This window comes from Vicia villosa, linkage group LG2 (assembly GCF_029867415.1).
Source record: "Vicia villosa cultivar HV-30 ecotype Madison, WI linkage group LG2, Vvil1.0, whole genome shotgun sequence".
Taxonomy (NCBI): domain Eukaryota; kingdom Viridiplantae; phylum Streptophyta; class Magnoliopsida; order Fabales; family Fabaceae; genus Vicia; species Vicia villosa.
The window spans coordinates 218271172-218298436 of NC_081181.1; the positions used below are offsets into that span (position 1 = coordinate 218271172).

Genomic DNA, 27265 nt, shown 5'->3' on the forward strand with positions numbered 1-27265 from the left:
CCTCGGCAAGGATGATGTCCGGGGGAGAGTTAACGCCGAGCGCGGTGTTGGTGCCGAGCAAGGCGTGTCGGAAGGCCATGAACTATACATGGGCCTCTGAGGCTTATTGGGCCGACAGCGGTGTTGGGCCTAGCCTTGGCCCAGTCCAGAACAGGAGCCCCCCAAGTCGGAGTTTTCTGGTTAAGAAACTGTGACTTTGCTTCTACGCTCGGACCCCCATTTCTCGTGGTTGCTCGGTGGATCGGTCCTCGTTACATATACGCGCTCGGAGGAAAATCCAGTGGTGGGCGAAACGTCGCGCGTGGGAACCACGCGCTGACGTGGCATAGGCATTGATGGCCTAGGGTCTAGGAGGCGGCGCCTGTCAGGAGAGGTGACGCTTCGCCTTCCGAGCCTTTTTCCTATAAAAGGGGGCGAATTCTCTCATAAGGGAGTTTTCCTTTCTCTATTTATCTGCTCGGCTTCGATCAAGGGTTCCTCGGAGAATAATTTCCCAGCTCGTTCATCATATCAAGATCGTTGCTTAGCGAAGGATTCTCCCCGGCCATCTACATCATGTCTGCAAGTAAGTTCGTTTAGCCTGTCGTTGCTTTACTATTTTCCATAGGATTTGTGTTTCGCTTTCGAGGTCTTCGCCATCGTCATCCTCCCCGGGTTATCTAAGCGATGCCCGGGGGTCAGCGTGGGTTGGCAGGCCGGAGTACGTTGGCGTTAAACTGCTTAAGATAAGCTTTCCGGTTGTCGTGTCATCTGTGAGTCCTCGGCTGACGAGCGTTGTTCCTCGATGGGGTTTGGCCGGGGGCTCTGCTGCTCCTGCTCTACCCTTTCGCTTGCCTTGCGGTGGAAGGGTGGATTTGATAGACTATCGAATTCACTTCTCCCTTCTGCGTGCAGGTGAATCAGATTCGAGCGCTACCTCAAGAACCGGCTCGGACACCGACTCGACGACCAGTGATTCCGACAGCTCGACGGCAACTAGTTCCGACGTCGAAATTATTGAGGAAGATGGCACTCCCTCGGCCGAGGGCGCTCACACGGGATCCCCTGGTTCGAATGCCGAGGGAGGGGTTTCCCCTATGCCGTTATTCAGTTATGAACATACCGTTGCGCCCGATTGGATAGCCGAGGAGGCTCTGTCCGCTGTTTCTCGGTACACCGCGTCTCTGGATGGGGCGTTTACAGAAATCGAGGTCCTGGGGGAAGGAGATCCGCCCAATTATCAAATAGGTTGCCCGTCTCCGGACGAACGCATATGCTCTCGGTTTGCCGGGGACGGATTTGCGATGTACGATTACGTGTTTAGGGAGCACGGCTTCCGGTTACCTTTCTCTGATTTTCAGGTTTCAGTTATGGCGTTTCTATCTCTGGCGCCGTCCCAAATTCATCCGAATGCCTTTGCTTTTATGCGGGCATTCGAGATTGTTTGTGATTATTTGGGTATAGGTGCAACGTCTGCGTTGTTCGGAAGATGTTTTCGTGTTCAACGACAGGCGTCAAACGGGCGGTACAGCTGGGTTTCGTTCAGGAACGCCGAGCGTAAACTCTTCGGAATGTATACTGATTCCGTGAAGGGTTTTAAGGATCGATACTTCGTTGTCCGCCCCCTAAGTCCAACGGCCTACTCTTCGGTGTCGGATATGGTGGCCGAGCGGGATGCCGAGGGGGAGATAGTGAGGGATGAACATGGGCAGGAAGTAAGGGAGTTCTGCACGACGTTTCCGTTTTTCTGGTGGAAGGGTCATTTTGCGTCTCCTCCGAAATACTACGCTTGGGAGGACGATGATTTGGATGATCAAGACCGGGAGTCATACTCGGTCCTCTGCAAATACGTAGATAGCTTTACCATGTCTCGTTGGGTGACGAGGAATGGAGATCCCATACTGAACGAGGACGGGGTGCCGATCACGGAGCAGCGGCCTATTAATACCAAGGCTTTGCTAGCTTGTCGGACTCCGGAGGAGATCCGGACGTTGTTAGGTTGTGTCCATTTACCTTGCTTTGTGATCTCCGCCCGGCATTTTGCTAACTTGTTTTTCTTTTCTTTGCAGAGGCTATGCCGGAGAAGGAGGATAATATCCTGAAACAGGCTTTGGATGCGAGGAAGAATCAGAAGAAGAAGAACCAGGGAACCGGAGCTGGAGAGAACTCAGGCTCGGCAGGCTCTCCTCACAAGATTCATGTCGACGAGAGGTTACCCAAGAGATCTCGTCCTTCCGAGGGGGGACGTCCAGATCAGTCGAACCTAGGTCCCGGGCGCGCCTTCGTGTTGCCTTCTTGCTACAAGGATGGAGGCTATTTCGAGAAGATCCCCTTGGCCACCTCACAGGACGAAGCTCGTCGGATCAGTGATATGGACTCCCCGTCCCTTCAGAAACAGTTGGCGTGCGACAGTGCCGCCGTGGTGAGGGTCTTGGAGATGGCCCAAGTGTTGGCCAGTGGAGGTTCGGGCTCGACCGAGGCCCTGAAGGAGGCCGAGGCGGCTAAGAAGGTGGCCGAGGACAAGGTGAAGGCCATGGAGGCCGAGCGCAAGGAGTTGAGGAAGAAGGTCGACGCGATCCTGAAGCAGAAAGACGCGGAGGTTGCGGCTGAGAAGAAGAAGCTGGCTGACCTTCGACTTGAATGGGCTCCCTCGGCTGACGAGTCGCCGGATGTGGCAGCTCTAAAGTCTAGGGCTGAGTTTGCGGAGAAGATAGAAAGCCTGAAGATAAGCCTGGCCGACATGGCCGACGTCGGTTTCGAGCGCGCTCTTAACCAGCTGAGGCTTCTGAACCCTGGTTTGAAGGAGGATAATGTTGGGCTCTCTTCGAGGATCGTGGATGGCGTGTTGGTGCCTGAGTCCCCGGGGAGCGAAGAGTAGAAAGTGTAGTTCGGGGCCTGCGTGTCCGTCTTTCTCGGCCTGCGTGCCATTCTTTTTGTTGGGCTATGCCCGGATAATTTTTGGGGCCTGCGTGCCCGGCAATGATTGTAACTTTTGACATCGCCGGCCAAGTTGGTCGGCAATTTTAATGTTTTACAATTCTGCTTGCTTATATCTGTTTGTTTTCACTTTCGGCGTTATCATTGTATGCTTGTTCTTTTTGATAACTTTCCTGCTGTGGTTGTATGACGAGGTATTCCCTCTATACTTAGAGTATTTTGCGATTGTTCTAGGTAACTGATGACTTATGCTCGGACATGCCGGAGAGTCACCAGTAGACTTGTGATATTATTGGTTTTGTGGGCTATGCTCGACCTAGATTGATTGCCCGGGCGTGTTGAGTACGGGCCGGGTGCGCAGAGCAGGTATGCGCTTTTAGCGAGCGCGAGACCGCGGTTGCGGCCAAGCGTTCGCGGCGTGAACGATCCCATCGCGAGCTGGGGTTCTGCCATGCAGGTACTTCCACGGGGGGTCTAGGTGTAGAATCCGCCGAGGGGTCGGTCCATCTATCCGACGAGAGGAATCGATCGTTGCTGTCGTGGAATACTCACGTCCGTACCGACGACGTGGATCCGTGCCCGTCCGTTACCTGAGTTTGGGTTAGAGGCCGGGCGTTTTAGCTTATGTTTAACTGTAATAACGTCTGAGTTTTTCAGCGTTCCAGGGTCGAGCAAGTTTTTCACCGAGAAGATTCTCGAGGTAGTAGGCGCCGTTCTCGGTTTTGTCGTAAACTCGGTACGGGCCTTCCCAGTTTGGGGCTAGCTTGCCTTCGCGCGAGTCTTTCATGTTTCTGCGAAGTACTAGGGCGCCGATTTCAAATTCGCGCTTTATAACTTTGGCGTTATGGCGAAGAGCTATTTGCTGTTTTAGTTTAGCTTCTCGGAGGGCTGACCCTGCTCGGATCTCTTCTACCATATCGAGTTCTTCCCTCATGGCCTCGTCGTTAAGTTCTTCCTCGAGGGGGAACTCGGTGCGCCGAGAGGGCTCTCGGATTTCTACGGGAATTACGGCTTCGGTGCCGTAGGTTAGTCGGAAAGGAGTCTCGCCTGTGCTCGAATGGGGCGTCGTCCTATACGCCCAGAGTACACTATGTAGTTCCTCGACCCAGGCTTTTTTGGCTTCGCCGAGTCTTCTCTTTAATCCTCGGAGGATGACTCGGTTGGCTGCCTCGGCCTGTCCGTTCGTCTGAGGGTGCTCGACTGAGGTGAAGTGTTGCTTCGTGCCGAGCTTGGCCACAAACTCTTGGAATTTTTTGTCAGTGAACTGGGTGCCATTGTCGGTGATTATGGCCTGAGGGACCCCGAACCGGGCAAGTATGTTTCGTTTGTAGAAACGGAGCACGTTTTGAGATGTGATCTTGGCAAGCGCCTCGGCTTCTATCCATTTCGTGAAGTAATCGACGGCGACCACGAGATATTTATTTTGGTACGAGCCGACCGGGAACGGTCCGAGGAGGTCCATTCCCCAGGTGGAAAAAGGCCAAGGGGAGGAGAGGGATTTAAGCTCGTTGGGGGGAGCTAGGTGCATGTCGGCATGCCGCTGACATCTGTCGCATTTCTGAACATGCTCCTTGGCGTCCTGCTGCATAGTCGGCCAATAATAGCCGGCTCTGAGGGCTTTCCTCGCTAGAGATCGGCCGCCGAGATGCTGGCCGTTAATCCCTTCGTGAAGCTCTTGCAGTACTTCCGTTGCCTGTGAGTCGTCGATGCATTTCAGAAGGGGAATGGAGAAGCCGCGCCGATAGAGTTTATTTTCGATGACTGTGTACGAGCAGGCTCTCCTTTTAACGGCTGAAGCTTCCTTTGGATCATCGGGGAGCTCGTCGTTCATGAGGTAATTGTATACCGGAGTCATCCAGCAATGGTCGTCTCCGATGGCAAACACTTGTATGGCCTGCGCGTTTTTGCCTACGCTCGGGTCGGACAAGATTTCTTGTATCACCGATTTGTTCCCTCCCTTCTTTCTCGTGCTTGCGAGCTTGGATAAGAGGTCGGCCCTCGAGTTGTGTTCCCGAGGGATGTGCGCGACGTCTGCCTTTGCGAATCCTTTCATCTTTTCTTTGACGAGCGATAGATACTCGGCTAGTGTGTCGTTTTTGGCCTGGTAATCGCCGCTAACTTGCGACGCGACCAGTTGTGAATCGGTATAAATCACGACTTCCCGAGCGCCTACGTCCTTGGCAAGGCGTAGGCCTGCTAGGAGGGCTTCGTACTCGGCCTGGTTGTTCGATGTGGTGAAGGAGAGGACTAAGGATACTTCGATGACGAGCCCCTCGTCGTTCTCCAAGATGATACCGGCTCCGCTGCCCGCGTGGCTTGAGGCGCCATCAACGTAGATGGTCCACTTATTCTCGGTGGGTGTTGGGGAGTTGGAGATCGTCGTCATCTCGGCCACGAAGTCGGCGAGTGCTTGGGCTTTTAGCGCTTTCCTGCCCTCGTATTGTATGTCGAACTCGGACAGTTCGAGGGACCATCTCAGCATTCTTCCGGCCATGTCTGGTCGGCTGAGAAGCTGTTTGATCGGTTGGTCTGTCCGGACGATGATAGTGTGGGCGAGGAAGTAGTACCTCAGTCTTCTGGCGGCCGTTATTAGGGCCAGCGCGATTTTTTCTATCTGTTGATAGCGGACCTCGGGTCCTTGTAGGGCTTTGCTAGTGAAGTACACTGGCTTCTGCCCGTCTTCCGTTTCTCGGATCAGGGCCGCGCTGGCCGCCTCGCCAGAAACGGCCAAGTAGAGATAGAGGACCTCGTTGCTGTCTGGTCGGGATAGCACCGGGGGTTTGGAGAGCACTTGTTTGAGGTGGGATAATGCTTGTTCGCATTCCTCGGACCATTCGAAAGGTGCTTCCTTCCGAAGAAGCTTAAAGAATGGAAGTGCATGCTGGGCGGATTTCGCGACGAAGCGGGATAATGCCGTGAGCATTCCGTTTAGTACCTGGATGGATTTTTTGTTGGTGGGAGTAGGGAGGTCTGAGAATGCTCGGCATTTATCAGGGTTGGCTTCTATTCCTCGTTCTGTTAAGTAGAAGCCGAGGAATTTGCCCGCCCGCACTCCGAAGGTGCACTTCTCTGGATTGAAGCGCATCCTGCAGGACCTGGCCTGCTCGAAGACCCGCTCGAGATGTAGCGTGTGGTCGGAGTCTTCTCGAGATTTGACGATCATGTCGTCCATATACACCTCGAGCGTGTCGCCGATTTCTCCTCGGAAGACCTTGTTCATCATCCGCTGGTAAGTGGCTCCGGCGTTTTTGAGTCCGAAGGGCATTACGTTGTAGTAATAATTGCCCGATTCGGTCATGAAAGCCGTGCATTGCTTGTCGCATTTCGCCATGGGAATCTGGTTGTAACCAGAATAAGCGTCCATGAAGGACAACAGTTTATAGCCGGCCGAGTTGTCGACCAGTCTATCAATATTAGGTAAAGGGTAGGCGTCCTTTGGACATGCCCGGTTAACATCAGTATAATCAACGCACATTCTCCATTTTCCATTAGATTTTTTAACAAGTACAACATTTGAGAGCCAAGTTGAATACTTGGCCTCGGAAATAAAATTTGCCTCTAGGAGGTCTTTTACAGCTTTCTCGGCAGCCTCCGCTTTCTCGGGAGACTGCCGACGCCTACGTTGTACTACGGCCTTGGCGGTTGAATTGATGGAGAGGTGGTGACAGGCGACTTCAGGGTCGAGTCCGGGCATCTCTGCGGCGCTCCAGGCGAACAGGTCGGCATTGGCTCGAAGGCAGGCTACGAGTTGCTTCTTCGGCAGGTCAGGGATGCCTTTGCCGATCTTCACTGCTCTGTCGGGGTTGTCTCCCAGGGGGATCAGCTCGAAGTCTCCGTCGGGGACAGGCCGGACGGGATGAGGGGCCTTTGATAGTGTCTCTTCCCCGGTCTTCAGTTCTTCCTGTGTAAACCTTGCGTCGAGGTCGACTGAGCTGACGTTGGCCGTTGGAACCTGATCTTCCCGAGGATGCTTGTCTTCGGCTCTTGGTTTTTTGTTGGAGCCGGTCGGAGGAGCGATCAGCTCTAGTCCTTTGACGGAGGCATCGAAGATCCTTCTCGCAGCTTCAATGTCGGCGTTGATGGTGGCCACTTTCCCTGTCCTCGTGTAAAACTTCATCTTCAGATGAACTGGAAAGACAGCGGCGACGTCGCCCTTCTCCACGGAGGCGCTACAGGTCACGCTCCTATTCCTCCTCACGCTCACCGCCGAGAAGATACCGTCGGCGTTCCCCGTCCTCTTCAAGGTCTCCCCCGAGAAGACATCGCCGCCGGAGGACTCGTTCCCGTTCTCCACACAGAAAGAACAGGAAGAACCAGAAACCTGAAACCGCTGAACAAAGAAGCCCCTCCCCCGAACAGGGCCGTCGGGGCCCCTCCAAAGCTGCGACGGGTAACAACCAAGAGGATCCCCGACGAAACAGGCACTACAATTCACCAGGACCGAGCGACGAGGAGGACTTCCGCAGCCCCTTGTCCGCCAGTATCCGGAGAGCCCGCCTCCCTCGGGGGATGGAAAAACCGCCAGTGTTAGACCAATACGACGGAACCACTGACCCCGACGACCATATCCGGAGCATCGAAGCGGTCATGGACTATCACGTCGTCAGAGGCTCGATCAAGTGCCGCATTTTTCCGACCACCCTCAGGAAGGGAGCGATGAATTGGTACAGGAACCTCCCTTCGAACTCCATCCATTCTTGGACCGAGCTCAAAGAACTCTTCTTGAGCCACTTCACAGCCTCCCGACGGCAACCGAAATCGGAAGACTGCCGACGCCTACGTTGTACTACGGCCTTGGCGGTTGGATTGATGGAGAGGTGGTGACAGGCGACTTCAGGGTCGAGTCCGGGCATCTCTGCGGCGCTCCAGGCGAACAGGTCGGCATTGGCTCGAAGGCAGGCTACGAGTTGCTTCTTCGGCAGGTCAGGGATGCCTTTGCCGATCTTCACTGCTCTGTCGGGGTTGTCTCCCAGGGGGATCAGCTCGAAGTCTCCGTCGGGGACAGGCCGGACGGGATGAGGGGCCTTTGATAGTGTCTCTTCCCCGATCTTCAGTTCTTCCTGTGTAAACCTTGCGTCGAGGTCGACTGAGCTGACGTTGGCCGTTGAAACCTGATCTTCCCGAGGATGCTTGTCTTCGGCTCTTGGTTTTTTGTTGGAGCCGGTCGGAGGAGCGATCAGCTCTAGTCCTTTGACGGAGGCATCGAAGATCCTTCTCGCAGCTTCAATGTTGGCGTTGATGGTGGCCACTTTCCCTGTCCTCGTGTAAAACTTCATCTTCAGATGGACCGTGGAGGGTACGGCGGTTAGCTCGGCCAGTGTGGGGCGCCCGATGATGCAGTTGTACAATGTCTTGCAGTCGATTACCAAAAACCTGGTTTTGACTTGCCTGGACGCTTCCCCTTCCCCGAAGGTGACAATCAGCTCGACGTAGCCCCATGGTTTGGTGGTGGCTCCGTTAAAACCTTGGAGGTCGGAACCCACATAGGGAGTGAGGTGCGAGTCGTCCAGCTGAAGTGTTTGGAAGAGGTGGGAGTACATAATGTCGACTGAACTGCCTTCATCTACCAGGACCCGTCGCACATCGAAGTTTGCCATTCTGGCTCGGACGAGAAGGGGAATGGTGGCGTTTGGAGCTCCGCCGGGCAGTTCTTCGAGGTAGAAAGTGATTGGCTCTGACTTTCCTCGGAATTTCCGAAGAGTAGGGCCGAGATCGGCATTGGCGCTGAGTAGCTCGTCGAACTTTCTCTTGACTGAACTGACCGTGAGAGAGTCGGGGTCCCCGCCGTTGGAGATGACCATAGCGGTGGGGAAATGTTCCCAGGTGCTGAGGGCGGTCGTCACGCCGAGCGAAGGGATGAAGTCTTCCGGTCGGGTTACGGACAGTGCGACTTGAAGCGGTCTGCTGTCTGGTGAGTTCCCCTCGTCCGAGTTTCGAGGGATGCCTCTTCTGGGGGGTTCTCCCTTCTTGGTGTATCTTGCCAGGTGGCCCTCTTTGATCAGGGTCTCTATGGCATCTTTGAGATTTATGCATTCGTCGGTCATATGTCCGTGGCTTTTGTGGTACTTGTAGTACTTGGACTTGTCTGTCCCCGGTCTTGTAGGATTTGACTTCGGGGGCCTGATGTTGGATTTCTTGAACTCGGCGTTCTGGCAGTCGGCCAGGATTTTCTCCCGGGAGGTGTTCAAAGGAGTGTAGTCGTTGAAACGCCCTGCTGGTCCTCGCCGTTCTTTGACATCTCGGGATCGGTCGTCCCTTCTTTTGTCTTGTCCTCGGCGCGACCCCGGGTCTTCGAGGTTTGAGTTGCGAGAGGCACCACTGCCCCTCGGGGCTCTGATTGCGGCTGCCTCGCCTTCCTCAAAATCGATGAATGCCTTTGCTTTGTTGAGGAGGTCATTCATCGAGTGCACCTTCTCAATCTTAATAGCTTTTTTGAAGTCACTGCCGGGGAGAAGTCCTCGCTCCAAGATGTACCTCTTCATGTAGTCTTCTGTCTGTACTTGGACGGCCTCCTTGTTGAATCTTTCAAGGTAATCTCGAAGAGGTTCGTTGGGTCCTTGTACTACGGCCTCGAGATTGGCTTCCGATTTCGGTTGCCGTCGGGAGGCTGTGAAGTGGCTCAAGAAGAGTTCTTTGAGCTCGGTCCAAGAATGGATGGAGTTCGAAGGGAGGTTCCTGTACCAATTCATCGCTCCCTTCCTGAGGGTGGTCGGAAAAATGCGGCACTTGATCGAGCCTCTGACGACGTGATAGTCCATGACCGCTTCGATGCTCCGGATATGGTCGTCGGGGTCAGTGGTTCCGTCGTATTGGTCTAACACTGGCGGTTTTTCCATCCCCCGAGGGAGGCGGGCTCTCCGGATACTGGCGGACAAGGGGCTGCGGAAGTCCTCCTCGTCGCTCGGTCCTGGTGAATTGTAGTGCCTGTTTCGTCGGGGATCCTCTTGGTTGTTACCCGTCGCAGCTTTGGAGGGGCCCCGACGGCCCTGTTCGGGGGAGGGGCTTCTTTGTTCAGCGGTTTCAGGTTTCTGGTTCTTCCTGTTCTTTCTGTGTGGAGAACGGGAACGAGTCCTCCGGCGGCGATGTCTTCTCGGGGGAGACCTTGAAGAGGACGGGGAACGCCGACGGTATCTTCTCGGCGGTGAGCGTGAGGAGGAATAGGAGCGTGACCTGTAGCGCCTCCGTGGAGAAGGGCGACGTCGCCGCTGTCTTTCCAGTTCGTGAATTCGGTCATCCTGAATTCTGAGGAGGCTGTTCGTCAATTGTATTTCTTTGAGTAAGCGGACGGTGATGGGGTCAGCATCCTCGGGAATGTTGAGCGGTTCCTCTTCTTCCCCATGACGGGCTCTCCGCCTCTCGGAGGTGTGGGTGAATGAGGAAGCATGTTGCCCGTCTCGGGGGTCGGTCTCATTCACATTCTGGGCATGTTCTGGCACGTTGGTCGTTCTGATCTGCTCGCCGTTCTGAACGTGCCCTTCTGGAGGAACATGGTCAACATTCTGGACCTGTTGTAGGACCTGCAACAGCTGGGTGTCCTGGGTTTCATGCCCGGACCTTTGTCGCCGACGATCCCCCCGACGATGATTAGCTAGCTCGCGGGAGGATTCCTCGATCAGCTCGTGAAGGAGGAAAGGGTCAGCGCTTGGGATGTTGTTGTTGTCAGCCATGACGATTGGAGATGATTAGCTTTGATCTTTGTTCTTTAAAGATGGGGAAGCAAGTTTCCCACAGACGGCGCCACTGATCGTACCAGATCAGAAGAATCGTCGTAGGCTGCTCGGACTGGATCTTCTAGGAAGGAGGAGGGGGGGTGTACCTGCAAGGTACTCCAATGCCAAAGTAAGTTGACGAGCAAAGGAGCGCAAGTACTAGCTAAGAGTGAGTAAGAATTGAATACCTGACCCTCTAGTCAAAGAGGGTATATATAGCCCCCAGCGCTGGGCCATGATCTCGCTATTGGGTTGGATTCCCAAGCCCAACTAGGAGACTGCCAGGTTTCCTGAGCGGAAATATCGGAGGTGCGTGTACGCCCTCTGTCCTGGTTAACCGCTCCGAAGTCCAAGGGAAGACGCGGTCTTTTAGGAGCCACGTAGGATCCTAGTTACTCGGAGGATTGGATATGAAAGAGCCCTGCGCGGAGCAGGGTCCTCGGCAAGGATGATGTCCGGGGGAGAGTTAACGCCGAGCGCGGTGTTGGTGCCGAGCAAGGCGTGTCGGAAGGCCATGAACTATACATGGGCCTCTGAGGCTTATTGGGCCGACAGCGGTGTTGGGCCTAGCCTTGGCCCAGTCCAGAACAGAAAGTATAAGGAATTATTATTGATTTTAGAATCATTAAAAATAATTATACATTATTTAAAAATCGTAATACTACTATATATATGTTAGGGATTTTTATTCTTTAGAACTATTTTTTATTAATAAATAATTTAATTTAGTTTTATACCTCACTCAATCTTATTGAATAAATTCATATTTATACGGGTTTTAGTTTATAATGTGTTTTAGTTTATAATTAAAAGACAATTTAATATTTATAATATATATTTTAATTAATATTAAAATTATGCAAATTGAAATTACACATTATTGTATACATATGGAAATTGTATTTTTTTAAATGTGCAAACAGGTTTTAAGTTATGCAATCTTAATTTTTTCATTATTTTAATATTAGTTGACTATTCAGATTAAACGGTCGAAGTTGGTCTAATTGCAATAACGAGTTGTGATATGCCATAATTTATATTTTAAATTACAAATGCAACTTATATCAAAATTATTTATATCAATATATTTCTAATTATTTTTTTAAAATTATAATATGATATAACTTGAGTAATTTTTATTTGATTAAATTATTAATGAACTAAATGATTTTATATGTTTTTGTGTTATTTTTTATTTACCGAGTCAATTTTTTTTTTAAACTTACACAAATTATTAATAAATTAGAAATGCCCAAGTTATTTTATAATTTACAAAAAAAATAGTTAAATTAATTTTTTATGTATACTATTAATAACAACGACATTTTATTTATACAATAGTAATTTTACTATAAGTAAAATTTCTAAATTATAAGTATTTTTAAAATATTTCTTTTACTTAGAAAATATTTAACCCGTGCCTCGCACGGGTCTAAGTACTAGTTGAAGTAATTTTTAATATTGTGGTTCTGGGTTGGTTTTATGTTACCGCTTTAGATTCGTTTCAAAACTTTCCAGATCCGATTTCGCTGAATCTGGTTTTGAGAAATGACTCACTGGCGGGAGGGTTTGGATGCAACTCGGTTTCGATTCTTTCATCTCCTTCTCCGACGTGTTTTTTGCTGCTTTTAAGCCTCATATTCTCTGATGCCAGTTTGTTGATTTATTCTCTCTTGAATCTCTATTTGGTTCTAAATCTGTTGAGATTTGCAGGTTTCAAGATTTCGTTTGTCTCCATTGCGTCAGGGAATTTTGGTTTCTTCAGATTGTTGTGGTGTGTGGATTCTAGCTCCGGTTCGAGTTTATCACCCCTACTATTTTATTTTCCGCTTCAGTCGACTGTGATTAATTTCAGACTGTGTGGTCAGAAATGACAGTGATTACTTACCGCTGTTTGTGAGTAAGTTGTTGGTTAATGAAGTCGTTATCGTGTTGGCGGTCGATTTCTTTCTCCATTTTCAAAATCTGAGTTTAGTGATTGTCTATTCATATATCATTTTTTTTGCAATTTGGTTTCGCGCCGCAAGTGGTTCGCTAGATTGTACATGTGATATATGGATATATATCTCTAATTCTTATTTATTTTAATATTGGATTAGACTCTATGGGCCAGTTTGTTTCAGTTTTAAAAAAATAGATTTTTTCTTTGTATTTTTGAAAATAAATTTTCTAAAACCGCTTTTCAAAATATTACAAGTTTTTTTATATTCGTTTTTTCTAAAATTAAACACTTAATTTGACATCCTATAATATAACCATATATAATTGAAGACCAAAACTTAGTCAAAATCATAATTTTTTCAAAAAAGTTGTATTTCAAAAATAATTTTTATGAAAATCTATTTGAAATAGCTTTAAAATTAAGTGATTTTTTGAAATTTTGATATCTAAATTTTTTCTCATAAATAGATGAAATACCTAAAATCATATTTTAAGAATAATTATTCAAACAAAATTTTCATTTGAAGCTTTTATAAAAAGTTTCTGCGTAAAAATTTTTTTCACAAAATTTGATAACACTATAAAAATTATTTAAAAAAAAGCCAAAACAAACGGACCATATGTCCCCTCAATATCTTGTATTGTTGTTTTTAATTTTATTGGATTTCTAGTTAATTAAAAAAAATTTATTTATTATTTTTCCTATTCTTTGATTTAATGACAGACACTTAAATACGACTAGACTAGATTAATGTGTCATAAAATTTGTATTCAAAGTAACAAATCTCTTATTTTAATACTTATCTAGTCATTAATACATGTCCCATTATGCCATTGTGTAAACGAAACTTATTTTATAAATTAATGTGAGTTTATTTTTCGGTGAAAAATTTATTGCTTCCACCTATAAGCAACTAAGACATGTACTCTTTAAATTCTCTAACAAAAAAAACTAATAAAAAAATTCTTAAAAAAAAAAATCAGAAAACTCTTGTGAATTTAATCCAAAATAGTAAAAACTAGGTAAATATAATAATTTATAACACTAATGATTAATGATTAAAAGTTTATAACTTATAGTTTATGATCGATGATGGATGATTAATAGTTTATAATTTATAATTGATGACTGATGATTTATCGCTGATAAGCATGTAATTAAAGTATTTGATAAAATTAACGGTTAAATTAGTTAATAAATAAAATGACATGAAAATTATTTAATATATAATTATTTAATTTAAATTAAAATAAATTATAAAAATAGTAGCGAGTTTTAATTAAAATAATAAAAACAAAAGTGGAAGACAAAAATGATAAACTATAAGTATAAGCTAAAACCCTTATTGAAATATTGACTGAAATATAAGTTATAAACTAGTAAGTTAAGCTATAATCCCGTAATGAAAAGACTGTTATCAAACAAGTCTTTTATTACCATAAGAACTTATAAGTTATAAGTTAAAAAAAAGTCTTGTCAAATAGAATACAATAGAATTCAAATTTGCAAGATATCCATCTGAATTCACTTTAAATTTGAAAAAGAAATCATTTTAATTGAGTTTATATTCAAGTTTGAGTTTTTATAAGCTATGCGATTCCACCTTATTTATATTTAATTTATTATTTAGTTTTTATAATTTAGAATAGAGGTTGTGTTATAATATTTTTCTATTTTACTTTTTATTATACTATCATTTAAAATATATGTTTGAAAATTTTTAATATATATATTTTGGAATGTAATTTAATATTATAGAAAATATTATTTCTATTAAAAATTAATTATATCAAATAAATAAGAGTAGGACAACATATATACCACGTCCACTGAAATCAAGATCAATTAAAAATATTTGTTAGAGATTAAAATTTAAATTTAAGAAAGATTAAAACTTTCTCCGCTTTGTTGCCATGTTTAGACTTCACTAATATTTAATAGTTTAAAAATTAAATTAAGAAGATATCAATAATTTCAAGATTAAATTAATAATTTTGTATCACTCCTACTTTTATTTTCTTTCTATTACAATTTTTGAAAGGATATTATCTTTTTATTAAAAAGATTCTTCTTACATTTTTTATTTGACCCATTCTTCTTACATTTTCAATTCTCACCTAAAATACACCATATTAGTAGTAGCAATAATATATTTTTCTATATTAATATATACAACCCTTTCAATAGACGAACTCATAGTACCTTAAATTTTTATTTTCCAAATCTCACCTAATAAAACAAGACTTAAATCTAGATTGTTGAAGTCACACACTCATTTGGCCGAAGATGCTGACTTATGTATATTTTATATTTCATCAATTAATTTTTTAGAACTACCCTTTGGCTTTTAGAATAAGCCCTAGTCAAAAAAATCCATTTAAATAATCTAAACGCATTTAATCAATTAAAAATAAAACAGTATTTTTCATTATTATATAAAAAACAAACGTTACTTTCATAATTTCATTCATTCAGTGTTATTATTAGAGGGAAATGGCGAATGAAGCAAGCATGGAGAAGAAGAAGCTCTTCACGAATCTCTGAACTTCAATTTTCTCAGATCTCTCTTTTGATCATTCGTTCAAATTCGTATCAATCAATTCGAATCGTTCTTCTACGATCCTTTCGTTTCGTTTCATTCCTAATCGGTTTTCGGTATGGTTTTCGTTTCCTCTTTAAACCTTCGTTTTCCGATTATTTTTTACGATCGATTAGTACTGATTTGTTCTGTATATTGATATCGAGTAATGTTTGGTTTATTTGTTCGTTTGGATTTTGGAAATGTTAAAAATTATTGTTATGTTGTTAGGAAATAGGAATGGAATGAAACTGAGAAATTAGGGTTTTATGTGATTGTTTAATTTTGTTGACATTGTTGAGTTTTGTGGTGGAGGTTGCTGAGAAGGTGTGAGAGAAGATTCTGATGTATTGTGAGAGGGAGGAGAAGCAATGGAGTTGTGGAAAAGCTGGTACTGTGAATTTACGAAAAGTGAGCTCATTAGTGCGCGACATTCGAGATCCTTGCCTTTCTCATTCTCCTGTAAAGGTTGTGCTGTAACTGTAAGACTGCACTCTGCTGGGTTTTGTTAATTTATTTGCTTTAATTCTTGTGTTTGTGTGTGTGTGTGTTTGTTGTACATTGTTTTTAACTCTAACAATGATTTCCTCTGTGTAAAACGGGATGTGGATAATCAGCCAAATGTATGGTCTGTAGTTTGATGTTAGTTCATCGAGTAATGATGCCCTAGAACTTCAAGGCCAATTGCACTTTCCAAGGTCCTTGTTGTATAATGGAATGCATATTGAGATTGATACTAGGTGAGAAATACCGGCAACATACTATCTAACAACACTTTTTCTATGAGCAGAAAAATCTCATGCGGACCCCCATAAGTTATGTGGGTTTCATTCATCATGTTAAGATTCTCATATTGAGTGAGATATGATCAGAATATTACTTTATAAGTGGGAGGCATCCCTTATCTTAGAAGCTGACTTTGTAGAGATGAGTTAGGTCTAACTTATTTATCCAATATTCATTTGGCCATCCACTATCAGGCCACTCACATCATGTTCCTAATATCAAAAGAGGATGTGTTAAAAAGTCCCACATTTGATGAGATATAATTTGAAAATAAATTTATAAGTGTAGGACATTCCTCACCTTGCAAGTCGGTTTTGCAGGGTTGAATTATGCTCAACCCAGAAAGACCTTATTTAGTGCTACCTATTCCCATTGTGGTGGCACTCATAGGGAGTGTGTTGCTAACATTTTGATTGTGGGATATTCCTATTGACATCTCATTTGAAACATTGGGCATCAGAAGGGACCTTGTTGTTTAAAGTAGAAATAGAATGTTTTTCATAAAATTACTTGTTTAATGGTTTTTGTTACTATGATCATCATCATGGAGCAGGTAAACAGAATGCTTAAGCCAGACATATGGGAAGCTTTGTCTGATAGTGAAGGAAAGGTTTTAGGATTCCGGAAGGCACTGAAATTGGTGGTGTTAGGGGTACGTTGTTATTCAAGAGAAGTTCGCGTTGTTATTCAAGCTGAGTTCGTTTTTCTATATAATATCATCACCTTCATCAATATAGTCATTTTCTTCATTTATGATGCTGCATGCTCATGAATTTGGTGTACCTTCTCTGTTTTACGGGGTTGAAAATATTACCGGTTTGAGTATGGTGATCGGCTCAGTTCCCATAAGCAAAGTCTTGTGTAAGAACTGAGTGAACGTAAGGAATAAGCCTGCCCCTCCTGGAGAGAGTTTTGTCCCTTAAGTATTGTACATATAGATGCTGCTTTCATTTTTTTCTTAATTTTTTCAACAAATAACTCGCTCAATCAATAAGAATGTTGTTTCCAGTTGTCACCAATTCATTAATAGAATGAGTCAATAATTAGGTTTTGTTATTTGTATGACCATAGCACTTTGTTTATATAAGCACGAGTCTTCGCCTTTTGGGTTCTTGTCAAGCTATTCAACAACAGCTTTTGCTTTGTCCGATCACAAATCCATAATCATGACTACTTCAACTTTGTTTCTGAAAATAAAATAAATTTATTCATTAAATTATTTTTCTAAACATTTGCAAATAAATATTACTCTTATGTTGATAGCAATTTGTTTGAATAGTTCATAGTTTCTAGACTTTTTATTGGGTTGCTTTTGGTGGTGAAAATACAGCACATTGAATGTGCACCAGGTTCAATCTGTCTAGCCCTTTCGCATGCAGAAATTAAGGCCTGAAAAAATGCATCTCAGCTATCATATTTAATGAGAATTATTTAATACACTGAACGCAGTCTAGGTTCAACCCATTTATCTTGGTTGCTTTGGATACAAAAATTGAGGCCTAATAAGTTTCTTTTTATTTCATATTTACTATCTGCATATCAAATGGTTTTTATTAATTTTTGCTGATTGCTGTATAATATACCCAGAGGATATGTAGATCTAATACTCAACAAGTAACACATCATGCAACCTCTACACTATTAAATTTTTTAAAAAATATCATCCTTTCAGTTGTGGGTGCTAAGATCCTGCATGCAATAGGCATCCTATATATGTTCAAAGTACTCTTTATATTGACTTGGGCAGTGCTTCCTGCTTGAGCTATCATTTGCGATTAAATTAATCATAGTTTGTTCTGAATCTACTTTGATTCACGAGTATATCTAAGCCTTGATGTTTGGTCCATTTTCAATCATAATAATAGGCTATTTCACGGTCTCATTAAAATAATATAATTAAAAACAAACACCCTCCCTTAAGTCATGAGCAAATTCGTGTTTAATTTTCTTTTACACTGATATTAAAATATTCAAATGTACCATGCAAGTTGAGAATTTCTTCCCAAAATCGACGCTAGTTCTTTTCTGATTTATTTCCTTTTCTTCCCATGTCTGTTAGGGTGTAGATCCATCAATTAGACCTGAAGTTTGGGAGTTCTTACTAGGTTGTTATGCACTGAGCAGCACTGCTGAGTATCGAAGAAGGTTGAGAACAGCTAGAAGGTGCAGACCAATCCACTTCCTTAATTTCTTTATCTCTAGTATTTACTGGATATTATAGATACTTATTTTGCATTTGATGAATATTGAACCTATTGTCTATAGCCTAGAAAGTCACAACTTAGAACTTGCCAATTAAACATATCTGTCATGGATGCATGTGGTCATATGTCAATGCATTCATGAATACATGATGTAGAATTGTGGGAAAACAGCTCCAATAATGTTGCCCAGTCTTTTAGCCCATCCCAATTAAAATAATTTTGTTTTTGTTTTTTTTGTTTTTTTATGATGTTTCATGGATGGATAAGATTCTATCAATCAGAATTCCTTCTCTTATCAGGGGCAGGCTTTAAATTGGCGTGAGTAATTCAATGGAAAATCAATCAATTATTCTTCCAATTTGATTTTCCTAGGTGGGACTTTATTCCAATTTTGCAAAAGGCTACAAGATGATTTCTTCCGTGTCTAAACCTATGAATAGGTTCTCTGCAAAGGCCCATAACAATTCATTCCTTTGAAATCTGTCAGGCAACTATTTTTGCTGTCAATGGAAGTGTGGTTGTAAAACCCATTTAGCGTTCATTGGAGACATGATTTGTTTCAGCTTCTGTACTGTAGCACCTTTCTTGGATTCTTGAATATGTAGTTATTACTTATTGACATCCTTGAGAAATTGCCATTGCAGGGAGCTTTATAGGAACCTGGTTAAGCAATGTCAAGCAATGCATTCAAGCGTGGGTACTGGTTCATTGGCATATGTTGTTGGAACCAAAGTTATGGATATGAGGACCTCCTCTAAAGATGAACATAAGATTGAAGCTAAACTAGAAAGATCAATATCTAATGATAATAATGTTGAAGTTGAACAGTGTCATGGCAGGAGCATTAGTTGTGCCGAGGCAGCAAACACACGTCATCATGAAAGCTCTGATAATTGGGCTGACCAAGTTAGTTTGAGAGCAAGCATAGGTAGTGCAATTTATGATTCTTCTGGTTATCTATGCTGCAGTTCCCCAAAGACAGGGAGAGAACCAGATGGATCACATAATATGATTGACAGTAGTTTTGATTTTCCTCCTTTACCTGTCACCAATCTCTTTGAAAAGAGCGATGAAGATAAAAACTCGGTCACAGAGCATGGCAATAAACTTTCTCCACAACATAAACTAAGTTTAGAAGATGACTCAATGCATAGCTTCGATGTCAAGAACAATGTAGACTTAGTTATTGAATCAAATGGCCAACCTCTTACTACCTTCCATCCTGTAAACTCTGAAATAGAAATTGCTTCAGCTGATGAAGATGAACCAGAATTTTCATCTGACAATCCAGTTTATGAAACACGGATAGTAAATCAACTAAAAATATCAGATGCACCACAGCCAGCGATGACAAGTGCCTCGATGTCTCAAGGATGGGCTGCCAGTGAAGATAGAGTATCAGAATGGCTTTGGACTTTGCACAGGATAGGTATATAAGTTGTATACTGTGTTTGTTCTTGAATGTTTTATTCTGCTTTTGTTTCATGCTAACAAGCTTAATCCTTTTCTAGTTGTTGATGTTGTGAGGACCGATAGTCATCTTGAATTCTATGAGGACAGGAGAAATTTAGCTAGAATGTCGGATATCCTTGCTGTCTATGCATGGGTTGATCCTGCAACGGGGTATTGTCAAGGTTATTTTTTTCTGTAAATTTCTTGACTTCTTGCCAATATGCATGATGCTGGTAACACTAGTTTTAGACCCAAAACTTACCTTCTTTTTACTGGCTATTGGATTTTAGGTATGAGTGATTTGCTGTCTCCCTTTGTGGTAATCTTTGAGGATAACGCGGATGCATTTTGGTGTTTTGAGATGCTTTTGAGAAGAATGGTAATTGCGAATTCGGATAAGATTCAAGAACATAACTTTGTTTGCAGTGACTGACTTGTTTGCTTTGATCTATCTCCAGAGGGAGAATTTTCAAATGGAAGGCCCAACTAGGGTGATGAAGCAGTTGCAAGCATTATGGCAAATTCTTGAGCTGTCAGACAAAGAACTTTTTGCCCACCTATCAAAAATTGGGGCTGAAAGCCTTCATTTTGCATTTCGTATGTTGCTAGTTCTCTTTCGGAGAGAGTTATCGTTTAATGAAGCTCTTTCAATGTGGGAGGTTCGTGCAACAACATTCTTCCAACCCCCTACCCCCACCATACACAAAAATCCCACTGATTGTTTACACGTATTATTTGTTCGACAAAATAATTTTATTATTAGCAAATTAGTCCCTTCTTTAGTAAACAAAATAATTTATGGAACACTCATTTGGAAAAGAAATTGAAAATGGATATCAACTTGGAAAACTACAACTTGTTTAATCCCCCACACATTTTTTTTCAAGCTTTTGAAATTCAAATAGAAAGTTAATCCTAGAGGGGAACCTACTCACTTGCATTGTATGTATGCTTCTGCTGGAAGCGATATGGTTGCTAGTAGTGAACAAGAGTGAAATTTCCTACTTTTAAGATTGATTGCTATCGGTTCAAAAACACGCATATCTATCTTTTTTCTTGGAGGTTGAGTTGCAATTTAAGTTTTAACAATAAGTTAAATCAAAGGCAGAGATTGTCCTTCCATACCTTGTGAGTAGATACAAGTTTATTGGGGTCTCATCAAAATAATCATATGATTTTTGAAGAATAGATACGAGTTAGTGTTTTTTTTTGGACACAACATTGCGCATATGCATTTGAAAGTATTGTTGCAGAAAATTATGCCTGTAATTCTGAAACAAACAACATTTTGTGCCCTTTATTAATAACCTTTTCGATACATCATTGGGTTAGTCTGTTGATACACAATAGTAATCTTGTAAAATGCAGATGATGTGGGCAGCTGACTTTGATGAATCCTGGACATATGATTTAGAGGAGAATTGTCTGGAAGCATTGGATTTACATCTTCCCAAAGACTCAAGCAGTCACATAAAAGAAGCAATTGCTGATTCTGATGATGATAGTATCAAGAGTGGTTCACAGTCAAATCATAATGAAAATGACAGCACAAAAACCAGCCCGCAGCCACATCATGGGAACACTGATCACCCTGTATCTGATGTCAAATTCAAGTTGCAAGCATCCAATACCTTTTGTGGCTTGGCAAGGAATATCTGGCCAAGAAATGGCCGAGTTCAAACGAGAATAATTTCCTCCTTGGCAAGGAAAGGAAACGATGAATTAGCCACCTTCTGCGTTGCAGCAATTCTTGTTTTAAACCGTCAGAAGATTATTCGAGAAACCCATTCGTTCGATGATATGATAAAGGCAGGTGCATTGATATTTTGTTTTTATCCCGCAATTAATGACCACTTATTAAAATTATAACAATTATATTCTCAAATTACACTTTTTTGGTGTTTTGTTTATCATGTCTGGTGTAGGGTACCTTGGTTTGGACTTTGGATTATGTTTTGATCTGGATTCTGGAAATATAAAGTTGGAAGTGTATTGATTTTGTTGTTGTTGTGAATCTTTATTCTGCTAAGCACTTTATATTACCCTGATGTTTTCTCAGTCATTTGCACAATAATGACATCTCGGGGTCATTTTTTGATGTGTCTGATGTACTTTTCATACATGTACCTTTTATACGTGATTAGAGTTTGTACCTATTATAGTTGATAATTTCCATTTAATAATAGCTTTAGTTCTCTTCTCTCAAGTACTTTCTCAGTTAGGTTTCAAATGACGTGTGAGATTATGATTCCCTTAACCCTGGACATCTGATTATTATTTGTCTGACTGAAACTCTTAGTTTATCTTCTTTTATTTTGTCCAGTTTTAAGTCCCTCTATGCTGGTTGTCCTGAATCATTACTTGAAAACCAATACATATGCTTAGTGATGCCCATATATACTTATACTTATGCAACATGTTCACAACTTTGTTTTTATGGAAGTTTTCTTCTACGCAGAGTTCTTTAATTCACCATGCAGAGAGGGAAGAAAGGAAATCAGCCAAGGATATTGTGCATTTTCTGACTTAATATTTCATGATTATATATTACAGATTTTCAATGACAATATGTTGGAGATCAATGTAAAAAGATGCATAAGAACAGCAATCAAACTCCGAAAGAAATATTTTAACAAGGCAAGTCCTGAATTAGTTAATTTTCTCTACTTGCTCCTCATAAAAGAGGGCAATAAGTTCTTTGCTAATTTTTTTTGGCAATGTTCAATATTTTTATTTTAATCTTTTAGCGATAAAATAATTTGTGGAAGTACGACTACTATGTATTGTTATTGATCTATGTCTGGTTTTGATGAACTGCAATGCTTGCATTGTTTAGCTCTAATGTTTCTGTATTCATGCAAGATAAAATTAGATAAAATCAATTGCTCTTTGCTGTTCTTTATTCTTATGTGGCAGTGCATTTAGAACGATCTTCCCTCCAAATATATGACTTACTTTTATCTATATCTCGAAGATTTCCGTGCTGAAATTAAAGTTTAATCCCTCGACAGGCAATCAAGAAAAAGAACCGCACTGCAGAGAAAAGAGACTAGGGTAATATCATTTTTATACGCTCTTAAGGCAAAAGCACCGAAAGGCACCGGGGAACACTTATGCGGCCATGCTTTTCCAAATTGGATCCCGGTGTTAATTGTTTTATTACTTATCCACTTTGGATGGGAGACTTTGTAGCTTAAAGTGTTTTTGCTTTTGGAGTTTCGTCCAGCTGTTGTACCCTCATAGTCATCATTACTCTTTTTTATGAGGTAATTTCACCTTATTCTGCTTTACATTTTGCCTGGTCGCTTAACTTTGGATGCTTTTACATGGGTTCCTAGATAGTCTTTTCCAACTATGCTGTTCGTACAATTCAGTTCCAATTTTTGGAAATTTGATGCCAGGATTAATAATGGAAAAGGCATATTTTACAAGGCTCTCGTTCTGAAAGCTTTGGGCAAAGTTATAAGGAGTAAACAAAGAAGTTAATAGGTGCATCTGTGGTTGAAGGAAACAAGTATGTTGGGAGTTTATGGGATTATGACATGCCGTTGCTTCTATTTGTTTGAAACTCAACCCTGAAGCAGTTAATTTATAACTTAAGAATGTCACATCTTCCCCATGATGAAAATTGTGCAGCCCTTTAAATTGCTTCGCCAAGGCTGAATGTGGCTAATGGAATGAACACTCCAGTCCCTGTTGAAGAGATTCTGGGACTTTAATATACCTGTTTCATACTTGCTGTGTCTCATTATAAGTGTCTTATTTGGAATATTTCGGTCTCAAATCAATTATCACTTTTGAATATCAAAACATATATTTGCATTTTATAATAATATCCTTATTTAATTAAATAGTCAACCTACCTATTCCATTGCTACTACTTTCAACCACTTAATTAATTTGGGTATTTTAGGCTATACAAAATTTTTATTTGCAAAATTCAAAATAACTAACCTTTATCTTAAGAAATATGCACGATACAAAGAGACACTTATAATGAAACAGAGGGAGTGCATTGCAAAGGATTTGTCTTTCACCCACTTAATTGCATTTGATTGTTAGTAAATTAAATTTATGTCTGTGGTTGATTAGTTCCACACATTATCCATTTGACAATTCACTAGCTTTAGAAGCATTGCTGATGATATTTTAATAGTGATTTTAATTTATTGAATTCTGGAATCTTTCTCTAATTGATTTTGGATTGTTATTAAATGGCTAAGTGTTGCGATTGGTTAGAAACTTTGTTGGAAATTGATAAATTCAGATTTGAATGCAACATATATAGTTTATGAATTTACAGTTTATCTTCGTTGTCTAATAAGTGAGATTTATTCTGCGAGGGATGTTTCCTGAAGATTATATTCCTGATTTGTTCCCTTTTGTAGTATTTGATTTTTACATTCTTATGTTTTATCTTTTTGATCTTTTACATTATATTTCAGAATGCTGAAATATTTCTCTAGAAATTTGATTTTGGATTGGTTATTGAATGGTTAAGTGTTGTAATGGATTAGAAATCTTGCTGGAAAACGATTAAATCAGTTTTAAATGCAACATATAATCTTTTTTGAAATTTCCAATTTATCTTTATTGCTTAACCATGGACCTTAATTCTGCAAGTGATGTTTCCTGACGACCATGTTAAAGATTTGTTTCCAGAATATCATGTTAAAGATTTGTTTCCCTTTGAAGCATTTGATTTTTACATTGCTTATGTTTTATCTTTTATCTTTTCTTCCTCTTGAAGCCAGTATGAAGATTGACAAGGGGATTTTTCATCACCCTGGTTGCTTCCATGTCTGACAAATTAACAGCCTTGGACACGTGAACTTAGTTATGCAGATAATGTTCTTTCAATTTTTGTTCCTCTCATATTAATTGACAACATCATGATGCATAAGCTATTACTACTTAGAGCATTTGGAGTGGTAAAAGCACATGCATACAAGAAATGGAGGGTAGATACAGGGGAGAGAATTGTCGCAGTATACACATATACGGTAAAATAGAGTTAATCTTTGTGGTGGATTTGAGTTGGCAGAAGAAATGATATATAATATATAATGGTTTATACATACCACAACAATTTTTTTGTAACTTAAATAGTATCTTACAAAGGACAAAGGAGGGTGCAATTTTCATCCTTTTTCATGTATTATTCATTACTTTCAGAACACAGACAATTAAGTTTAAATCGGGGATATCTGAATCCACACTAAACGTTCAATTTCTTTCACTGCTAATTTGGGTTTCCCTTATTTGTGAATCGACAATTTTGGCGTATTTGTCCTTGATTTCCTGTTAAAATATTGATATTTCCCATTTTGAACATGGATTCAGCAAACGATCTCCTAAAATCTTCAAATCCAGCAGCAAATTCATCGATGATCTCTTTAGGATCGTCGCCATTTAATAATTGTTGATCGACTTCCAGGACAGCTTCGTTGCGCAGGATCCTTTTGTAGTATGATTCTCTGAAAGTGTAATCTGAACCAGATTCTGGGTTTAGGAATACCAGTGGGTCATGTTGTCCTTTCTTTGTTTTTGGGGGACAAAGTTTTTGCATATTGTCTCGAAAAGTAGCATCCATGCTTGGGTCTGAGTTTCCAGTACCACTGTGATTATACAGCCTATCAACAATTTGGCTACAATGTGTTTGGCCCATTGTGTGTGCCCCTGCGTGAAATGAAATAGACTCTCATTTAGAACATATTATTGGCACGTAGTTTATAATGGATTGTAATTTTGCCTTACCTAAGAGTGTTGTCATATCTAATACATCCAAGCCCCTTGATTTGAAGTATGCTAGAGCATCCTGCCATGAGATGGATGGTGATGGCAGGTCTACTGATGCAGCATCTGATTTCATGCCATCCTTTCTTCCTGTGAAAACTGGATAACCTGGTGCTCCTGCCTGTTGACATTGATTTTCAAATCGGTTAATGTTTGTTAACTCTTACTCCTACCTTGAGAGTAGATTTTGGTGCGGAGGGGATATACTGCAAGAGATTCTATGTAAGCAGACTAGTTGAAAGAATACCATTTTGGCAGCATCTCTGGTGGCGAGATGGAGTATATCAGCACAAGAGACAACCCCAGGGCATCGTGATTCCAGAACAGTTTTGATCTTGTCAATTAATACAAATCCTCCAAGCCCTCGGTTCTGTGGTGCTCTCTTTTCTGGATTTGGTCCTTCGTCAAGCAATATTGATGCATCACAGCCCTATGCCATAGCATGGTTTAAGATTCAGGTGAAATAATGAAAAATACAACTTAAGTATTTCTAATGCTCTGAAAGGTATGCACAACACCGCGTCCTATCCTTTAAACTTCACGAACTTAAAATTCTAAGTTGAGTGGAACAGCTAGGTTTAGATTGATTAGCAATAGTTGTGTTTCTAGCCTACTATGTTTTTCAAGTGCAGCCAGCTTGCATATTTTTTAGTTTCAAGTGTCTGCAGTTTTATAACCTATCTTTTAGTTGTTCCTACTACCTAAAGTTCCTTTCAGCCATTGATCTCTTTCTTAGCTCAAAAAGTTGGGAAAAAAAAAGGAGAAAAGAAAATACCAACTAGTACTAAAGTATAGAAAGGGAAAGAAGTGAGTACATACAGAGACGAAACAGTCGGAGTAAACCAAGCGTAGTAACTTAGCAGTAATGCTTTTGTCATGATCCCATACTAGCTGCACTTGGTGCCGGACATACTCCTCTGCGTAGCGGCATGTAGTGTTGAACTCATAGTAATGCCACTGCAACTTTGGATGTGGAGGTGCTGCTGCTGCCACTCCTTGATACAAACTCAATACTGCAAAATATAATATTAATGGAAAAGCAACATACATATGTCTCTCCATTAGGGCAAACAACTCTTGCTATGTGTATATTACTAAGTTTGTTGTGTAGGTATTGCACTGGCTTGAAACTTATTGCATCTGGCCACTTATATAGCAATAATACACTGTCCTAGTGGCAATAAATAACCGACCAAAGAAAGCAACCTTGAAAAATTATATTTCAACTTTAAAATTTGAATCGTAATTGATATTAAAACTGATAATAATAATATAATCCATGCACTACTTACGGCACCGTGTGACGGAAGAGTGAGGCATGGAGCTGTTCACATGCACCAATGCACTTTCAACATCCTTTCATTGTAAAGACTAATAAGGCTATGGTGACGTGGGTTGTAAGCAACGTGCTTTCCATGTGAACTCTACTTGGATTTAGGGTCTCATTAAGTTCTAATGCTCTACCCACTGTGACAATGCCTCTGTTTAAAGATCCAATGCTTACTATAAATCTAGAAAAATTAGCGTTTCCTTCTATCCATGTAAGTATAAAGTTGATATCGGTCAGAAAATCTATTTAATAGACAAATATCAATATTATTAAATTGTACTTTGAATTCCAAAATTGAGTGCTTAGTATTCGAATGTAATTTATATATCAATTATTAATATGAGTACTTCTTTAATACTCTAAAATTTAGTTGAGTACTAGTATTCTTTAAAGAGATAAATATGTTTAAAGTCTCTTTTAAAATTAGATATTTTTTATTTTCCGTCTCATTAAAAAATTCCGTTAAAGATTCGTCCTTCTAAAGTTATGAATTTTAACTTTTGGTCACTCTTGCTAAAACTGTCGCTAATCCAGTCGTTAATTAGTAAACCG

General features: G+C 41.5%; 2 protein-coding genes across 2 annotated transcripts; one reads left to right on the forward strand and one right to left on the reverse strand.

Moving 5' to 3' along the window:
- The first annotated feature begins 15028 nt into the window (after positions 1 to 15028).
- LOC131653942 (uncharacterized) lies at positions 15029 to 23732 on the forward strand. The gene is made up of 12 exons (XM_058924293.1): positions 15029 to 15222; positions 15461 to 15613; positions 16485 to 16583; positions 17991 to 18094; positions 18780 to 19564; positions 19647 to 19769; positions 19878 to 19966; positions 20046 to 20246; positions 20956 to 21396; positions 22141 to 22224; positions 22599 to 22853; positions 22989 to 23732. Exons 2-11 carry the CDS (start codon positions 15491 to 15493, stop codon positions 22638 to 22640), a joined length of 2091 nt encoding a protein of 696 aa, XP_058780276.1. The 5' UTR covers positions 15029 to 15222; positions 15461 to 15490; the 3' UTR covers positions 22641 to 22853; positions 22989 to 23732.
- A 900-nt stretch (positions 23733 to 24632) lies between these two features.
- LOC131653943 (probable peroxidase 26) lies at positions 24633 to 26659 on the reverse strand. The gene is made up of 4 exons (XM_058924294.1): positions 26203 to 26659; positions 25631 to 25813; positions 25345 to 25504; positions 24633 to 25266 (listed from the first exon to the last, which is right to left on the reverse strand). The coding sequence occupies exons 1-4, from the start codon at positions 26443 to 26445 to the stop codon at positions 24830 to 24832; spliced, it is 1023 nt and encodes a 340-aa protein (XP_058780277.1). The 5' UTR covers positions 26446 to 26659; the 3' UTR covers positions 24633 to 24829.
- Positions 26660 to 27265: the final 606 nt, after the last annotated feature.